This window comes from Azolla caroliniana, unplaced genomic scaffold (genome assembly GCF_043228905.1).
Source record: "Azolla caroliniana isolate FFs.n. ecotype wild unplaced genomic scaffold, voAzoCaro1.0.p SCAF_4, whole genome shotgun sequence".
NCBI lineage: Eukaryota > Viridiplantae > Streptophyta > Polypodiopsida > Salviniales > Salviniaceae > Azolla > Azolla caroliniana.
This window is the reverse complement of record NW_028230439.1, coordinates 7,767,109-7,774,993: the sequence shown is the minus strand read 5'-3', so window position 1 is coordinate 7,774,993 and position 7,885 is coordinate 7,767,109. Positions and strand designations below refer to the sequence as shown.

Below are 7,885 nucleotides of genomic sequence, written 5' to 3'. Positions count from 1 at the left end.
TCCCCTCCCCTTTCTATCTTTCCTTCTTTTCCTTTCTTTCTTTCCTTTCTCTACTTCTTTCTCTGTGCGAGATCCGTGAATGGACCATGAGAGTGTGAGCAGTGGTCGACGCATGGCTCCCTCTAACTTCGAATTCGCCTTCAACGACAGCAACTTCTCAGATCGGATGCTTCGAATCGAAGTCATGGCCGAGCCTTCCACCCTCAACTTCGAGGATGGCACTGCCACCATCGCTGATTGGGCCAGGAACAGGAAACGAAGAAGAGCAGAAGCCAAGCGAAATGCAGGTATTCTTCTTCTTCGTCCACTCAAACCTCTATCTAATCCATCTCGCTCTTCAAGCCTGCGTTTTCTCCGTTCGTTCTTCTTTCGCTATGTCTTGAAAGTAGGTTTTCCAGAATAGCTCTTATTTTTTCCATCATCGTTGTGGATGACCGTTCTATTTGTGGTCGAAGCTATTCTGGAAAATCTAGAAATGAACTCCGCGTGAAACGATCAGGAAAAAGCTTTGTCAAAACATCCTGTTATAGAAGTATATTGCAGATGCCCCCTTGTTCCTTTGTAAATAACAGGTTTTTTGGGAAGATAATATCCTGTTGAGATCACAGTGGAAACCTTATAGATTGCACTCTGGAAAACGTTGTGAAGTGCTGTATCGCCCCTCAAAATAGAAGTTTTTTTTGGAAGACAATATCCTGTTAGGATTATAGTGCAAACCTTATAGATTTGCACTGTGGAAAACGTTGTAAAGTGCTGTATCACTGCTTGAGAACCTGAAATAATTCTTTATGAACAAATACCTGCCACCATCAATCATCATGCTTTTTTGTTTATTTAATTTCTTTTGCAGCAGTGGAGGCTAATCATATCGATTACACTGAAGGACAAGAAGAGCAGATGATTGGTCAGCAAGAGGAGGATGAAGTTGGTCCGTTTGATGGCTTAGACGATGAACCCTTGGCAATGAGAGACGAAGCGTCTCTTCCTGTAGCAATGCTCTCAAGTCCAACAAGAAGTATTTATCTGTATCTTGAATTGATTAAATCTTTATACTCAGTTATTAAGTTCATTTTTAAGAGTGTTTCTTCTATGAGGAGTAGTTCTTAGTAATTATGATACTACACTGGTGAAGAAGCAAAGTTAAATAGATCAGACCATGATATCAACATGAAGAACTTAGTAGACAGAAGGAAAGAAACAATAGAAATGATAAACTCCTTTTAATTTGTATATAGGGACCTAAAATAACCATGTGATCTTAACAAGTATCTGATTATGCTAGACTAAGATGTAATGATACCTGAATACTTTTCTATTGATGAGATGCATGCTAATTATGAAATATGATTGTGTCAATCTCCATTGTTAGAGATGCATATGAAAAAGTCTTCTGTCGTTAGTACCCCCTGGAAAGTGGATAGCTCATTTATCCATTGCTTTATTTCAAGACAATGAGATATTGAAATGACAGGTGGAAGATCACTGTTTGTTGAAAACTTAAAACTATGGTTATCCTTTCTTAGAAGTTGTGCCTATTCACATAGCTTATGGATTTAGCATTTGAGTTGAAGCACATCACCCTCTCAAATGATTTTTCAGCACAGCCACTATGAAAATTCACGAGCTGAAAGTATTGTTGTGGTTCAGTACGTGCATATATTTAATCCTTTGGTGGTGCACATTCATCTTTCATCTAATTGTATGTTCTTTTTGTTGAAATAGTTCCTCATGTTCCTGATTTTTTCATACAATTTTTATTGTTCACCTCTTATTTTCTAGTTTGAATTTGCATGCCTCTATTCTATTTGGTTTGCTTAAAACTACATTGAATTAACTTGGGGTGACGGTGGTCTCTTAGGAAGGACCATGCATTTATAATCTTTCTAGATCCTTTCAGAAACTTGGCAGTATGAGACGAATTTTGTGGAAACATGACATTCTTGTGCAAGTTATGTGTGTTCTATGGCTAAGGGCTTTGTTCTAGGTAGAGACTTGTAGTGACTACAATTGGATCAGGATTTGAACATGATATTTAGTTTCTAGATACAGTTGGAAGCCTGGGCATGCTCTTTTTTTGCCCTAAAATTTTTCAGCATAGCCTTTTCTGTTCTGAAGTCTTTGTGATATTGTCAACTTGCGACGCTCTTTCTTATTGGTAACAGGAGATTTAATATTCTATGCACATTTCCCTGCTTGTTTGTCCTTATTCCTTTTCTTATATAATGAATTTGATTCCTTCGTTGTGGAAAAATCTCAATGTTTCCAACTGTTTTACACCCAATAATGTACCAAAAGCTGTCCAGAAGACATTTTTAAAGCCAGAAAACCGAAAATGTATCTTTTACATCAACACTACATCTCTGGTGTCCAAGTGATCTTTGGAAAAGCTTCACTGGATGTTTTCAATCATTTCTGTCACCTGCATCAAAACTTTGGCTTTTTTTGAAAGTTCAGAGTATGGGTGTTGCGCATATCTGGTTATAAATGCAAAGCTATGGCATGATTATATTTTAATTTTTCATGCGTACAAAAGTTGTACTATCAGTTTCTTCATCTGACATCTCTTGCACACACTCATCCATGTTTTCTCACATGTACTTAGTGAAAGTTATTCTAGTTTTATGAATGTTGCATATGATGTGCATTTCAGAGTTTTTACATTCATTATCACATTTCTTTTTCAGAGTTTATGTTTATTTTGTTTGGTAAGAGTGAACTCCTAGGTCAGTCTAGAAGTTGGAGATGGTGTCTGTATTTTGCAGTCAGCAAAGCTTCTATTGGATGGAGACATGGATATTTTACGTATTTACATCTGTAGATAACGTGATCTGTATATTATTGGAAGAATGATAAAAATTTATTCCTAGATTGCGTGGAGAGTTTGAAGACTACTCATGAATTGCAATTAAGGTGGTTTGCATCTTAGGAGAAGGGTGATAAAAACGAGAGTTAAATGCATCATAACACTAGAATATAAAAGTACTTTTTAGATTTATAATATAGGGCTATGTGTACAATGTCTGATATATGTAGCAACTTTTCCTCAGTTGATGACTCTGTGGCATCTGGATCCAGCTCATGGACAGCAGAACCTACAATTGTGAGCGTAAAAATGCTATACATTAGTTCTCCCATACTTGCAGCAGAGAGCCCTTTTTTCTACAAAGTAAGGCAATTGCATTTTTGAAGAAGCTTTTTGGCATATTGAAATATCTTATTCTAACAATCGTATGCTAACATAATTTAATAGCTATTCTCAAATGGAATGAGAGAATCAGAACAACGAGATGTTACCCTTCGAACAACAGTTTCTGGTATGCCTTGTTGTGTTTGGGTTTAGGATGTTATTTTAAGTCTTATGAAGAAATGTATCCAAAAGATTTTTACCTTATGTTTGCTCTGTTTCCTATTGCAGAAGAAGCAGCTTTGATGGATATGCTGCATTTCATTTACACTGGAAGGTTGCAAGCTACTTCCGCATTAGGACTTCTTGATGTTCTTATGGTTGCTGACAAGTATGAAGTAGCATCCTGCATGCGGCATTGTAGCAAGCTGTTACGCAATCTGCCAATGACACCCGATTCAGCCCTATTATATCTAGAATTCCCATCAAGTGTGTTGCTGGCGGAGGCAATGCAGCCACTCACAGATGCAGCTATAAATTTTCTCGTATCACAACTCAAGGATATCACGAGGTTGTACTTGATTTTCATTTTTGAACTATTTGTATGGTTCTGTTACTCAGATGTTTTACCAGTGATTTTGTTACATGCAGATATCAAGAGGAAGTCATGAATCTGCCGTTGGCAGGTATAGAAGCTGTGCTATCCAGTGATGACATACAAGTTGCATCAGAGGATAATGTTTATGATTTTGTTCTTAAGTGGGCAAAGGCTCACTATCCCAAGGCAGAGGAGAGAAGAGAAGTTCTCGGATGTAGATTGGTTCATGTTATTAGGTTTCCTATGATGTCAACAAGGAGACTACGAAAGGTTTTAGCATCATCAGAATTGGATCATGATATTGCTACGAAGGTTGTTTTGGATGCCTTATTTTACAAGGCGGAAGCTCCTCACAGGCAGCGACAGCTAGCAATGGAGGACTCCAATTACAGAAAATATCACGAGAGGGCCTACAAATACCGTCCAGTGAAGTTAGTAGAGTTTGAGAGCCCACATCAGCATTGTATTGTCTATTTAGATTTGAAGAGAGATGAATGCACTGCCTTGTTTCCACAAGGTAGGGTGTATTCACAAGCATTCCATCTAGCTGGACAAGGATTCTTTCTCTCAGCTCACTGTAACATGGATCAGCAGAGCAATTTCAACTGTTTTGGGCTATTTCTAGGTATGCAAGAGAAAGGTTGTGTGAGCTTTTCGGTTGATTACGAGTTTGGTGCTCGTCAAAAGCCAAATAAGGACTTCACGGTGAAGTATAAAGGTACCTACAAGTTTACTGGCGGGAAAGCAGTTGGATACAGGAATCTTTTTGGAGTTCCATGGTCCACCTTTATAGCTGAGGATAGCATCTACTTTATAGATAATGTGCTTCACTTAAGAGCAGAGCTCATCATCAAGCCAGAATAAATAATGTGTCCGCCTTTTCTTGGAGAGGTGTTTATGTAAATGATGAATTCTGTGGGAACTTGAGTCTAACATTTACAAGCTCTAACCTTCTTACAGCTGACCAAGAAGGGCTTTTGAAATTGTGTATGGAGACCAATTAAAATAATAAAAAAGACTTCAAAAACATATTATGAATTTCTATTTTATAGAGATAGGCATCTTTGTTTGTGACAAGAATCAATATCTTCGTTTGTAAATTGTGACAAGAATCAATATCTTCGTTTGTGACAAGAATCAATTTCATATTTCTTGCTATGTTTTTATCTATAGTGTTTGATTCATCAAAATGTTTAATATGATATTTACATGGAACACTTCCGTATGAAGGGATTTCTCCTGAATGGATAGCCATCTCTGGCCAATTGGATGGTGAAAAAGATGCCTTGCCAATTCTGTAAAACCATTTGTGTAGGATAGAAAGTATTGATAGCATAGAGTTACAAGCATTTAGACGCTGTACTAAGTAGTTACAAAAGCTTTGCTTTCTTGCAAATGTAGTTATGGTGTAGTATGATATTGTATACTTCTTTGATTTGGACATCTGTGTTTTATTATTTCACTATAATGTTGTATTCTACATTATATGATTGTCATCCTAGATGTGTATACCATAAGGGATATTCATTCTTTATGGTCAACAAATACATTTTCCTCAAATATGACTGCTCTTTTTTCAGTTTGCCCCTATGTTCTCAACGAATTTGTGTTGGTTGCACATAGATCCATCATACTAGACAGCTATACTAGACAGCTTGTCCAAATGCTTCTTTTTATCTTTAACTACTTGGTCAACTAAATGGATGATACCCTTATTAATTCATGTCTTTACATGTGGAAACTTTATATCCTCAATATTTCATTGGCCTTTAGATGTTAAGAATTTATATCCTTGATAGTTCATTTAATCATCATATGTTGAGATTTTTACACTTCTGTTTACAAGGTTGTAAACCTACGTGTGAGTGAATAAGTATAAATTTGAAGTAAGCATGATGGATCTATCTTACACATTAGTTGCTGTGAAAGAAGATGCAGTACTTCATGATTTATCATGATTGTTTTCAAATAGATATTGGTCATGCAATTATAAATCGGATTTCAGATGATTCAATTGTCATATGTTAGAGGGATGGGCGAGGTTTTCCATCTAGGCTTTGAGGTGGGTTAAAAGTGGCAATGGTGAAAGATGGTCCAAGGAAGACAAGGAAAATGAAGTAATATGAAGGTGAGAGAGAATCCGGTTTTGAGCCCAAGACCTAAGAGGAGCTAGTAGCTAATTGCAGTATAAAACAAGCTAAAAAAGAAGACACAGGTACATATAGATAGATCATAGATATACAGAAAGAAAGAAAGAAAGAAAGAAAGATATACAGAGAGAAGGAATCCTGTTGGGTCATGGAGCGAGTGTGTCCAGGTGGTGGGCAAGAGTCTGTGTGGGATTATCCTCGCCCCCCTCGTCTCGAGCCAGAGCAACAGAGGCTCCGCATCGTCTTCAACAACATCCCCATCGCCGATTCCAATAAGGCTTTCCGAGTCTTAGAGACCAGCCATCCGCCGGGTATTCTTCTTCCCTCCTTCTGCATATCTTTCTTGTTTCTGTACAAATACCAACACCTTCTGCTGTCAAAGGGTTTGCATACATACATATATGATTATATATATATATATATATATAATCTCCTCCTGTTCCTGAAAGACTTTGTGTTATGTCTTCCTCAGGAATTTCTTTTGCAAATTATTCTGTTTTTTCATATTTATGGGTACAATTTGATAAGTAAATCAAAGATGCAAGGCTGGTCTTGATATAAATATGATATGAAGCTTTCATGTATTGTTTGTATCTGGAACTCACACTCTGAGGGTACAAGATTGTTGCAATCTTTCATTCATCATGTGATGTTAGATGCAACCTTTCCTTTGGCGTTTCAGATATTTCTTTCTTTTGTCTTTATGATTCTCTCTGTAAGTGAGTCCAATTTGGAAAAGAAGGATTGATGCAACATGGATCTGCAAATATCTGATTTGTCTGTTGCATGTCGTTGTATGTCCATGTTATATCAAATCTCTCCCTGCACGCTGGACAGACAGAATCACCAGCGAGATCTATGAGTATGAGAAACAAGACAGATTGCAAACGTGAATATACTTGGGGATGCAATTTAATCGCAAACAAGAGTTTTAATAAAGCCTTAATACATTATTTAAGGTTGATGTGCAGCTAATTTGTGTTACAACTACATGCAAACCTTTTTGTTTGATAGTATATTATATCCCTCCTTCGGACATAAAGATGGAGTATCTGAAGAAAGCGCCTGGTTCCTCATATTGTGAGTGGAAAGGCACAGCTTCATATTGGAGTGTATCGGTGAATGGGAAAACCGCAGAAAAGGTTGGGTGGAGCTACGAAAACCCTGTTCCAAGATTTGCTGACATTGCACACCATATTGCCTTCTACTGTGGTCCGATGGATGCTTGCTATGTCGGGGATGAGATTGCGAAGCCCCAACCAGGTCATTTCTATGGTGGTTGGGTCACATCCAAGGTAGTTGGTCCTTTCAAAGGTGCACCAGGAACTATGGGGTGGTAGTTATTTATGACATGAAATGAATGCACATATGGAGGGAGTTTTCGACTGATTTATGATGAACTACCAAAGATCAGTGGTTGATACAAGTTAATGGTCAGAAGGTTTTTTTACAATGAACTGCTGTGGAATGTCTTCAAGAATCAAGGTAGTAGAATGATGAAAGCCTATGAATCTCTACCCAATGTCCAATGTTAAGGCTCGTGATATTACTAGTAACTTCGATTTTTTTTATTATCATTTCACATACATCTCATTACCTCTGTTTTTTTGTACTCTATGACATCTTTATAAATGGTTTACATGGCTTTAGCTGAATTTAGATGTATGCTCTTTACAATGGAATTATTTTGGGCAGTTTCATTGGTGTTGGAATGGGTTTGAAAAGTGATTTGGTAGTAGGATCAAAGTGAAATCAATGTAATTTGCATTATATGCTTCTCTCACAATGTTCTATGGATGATGGATGACTTCTACAGACAATCTATTCTAGATTATTAGTAATTGGTGGTGACATTAGGGCAATAATGGAAAGTATCAAGGTCAACACTATCAGTGTCATTTTATTAGATACAAACATTCAAAAGCTACACACACACACACACACACACACACATTATTCCTTCGTGTTTTGACCATGAAAAATGTGAATTTGTATCTATTGTGAATTATTAGT

The 7,885-nt window shown here is 37.1% G+C and overlaps 2 protein-coding genes across 3 annotated transcripts; both read left to right on the top strand.

The window, feature by feature from the left end:
* Positions 1-4,760, top strand: LOC147865017 (BTB/POZ domain-containing protein POB1-like). 2 transcript variants are annotated; one of them, XM_087317713.1, is made up of 6 exons: positions 1-287; positions 854-1,015; positions 3,048-3,166; positions 3,251-3,314; positions 3,416-3,695; positions 3,776-4,760. In XM_087317713.1, the coding sequence occupies exons 1-6, from the start codon at positions 80-82 to the stop codon at positions 4,584-4,586; spliced, it is 1,644 nt and encodes a 547-aa protein (XP_087173839.1). In that variant the 5' UTR covers positions 1-79; the 3' UTR covers positions 4,587-4,760. The 2 variants fall into 2 exon arrangements, with proteins under 2 accessions (XP_087173839.1, XP_087173838.1); XM_087317712.1 differs by having other exon boundaries at positions 2-287; positions 851-1,015.
* A 1,211-nt stretch (positions 4,761-5,971) lies between these two features.
* LOC147865016 (uncharacterized) lies at positions 5,972-7,584 on the top strand. Its single transcript, XM_087317707.1, has 2 exons — positions 5,972-6,183; positions 6,887-7,584. The coding sequence occupies exons 1-2, from the start codon at positions 6,021-6,023 to the stop codon at positions 7,210-7,212; spliced, it is 489 nt and encodes a 162-aa protein (XP_087173833.1). The 5' UTR covers positions 5,972-6,020; the 3' UTR covers positions 7,213-7,584.
* The last annotated feature ends 301 nt before the right edge of the window (positions 7,585-7,885 follow it).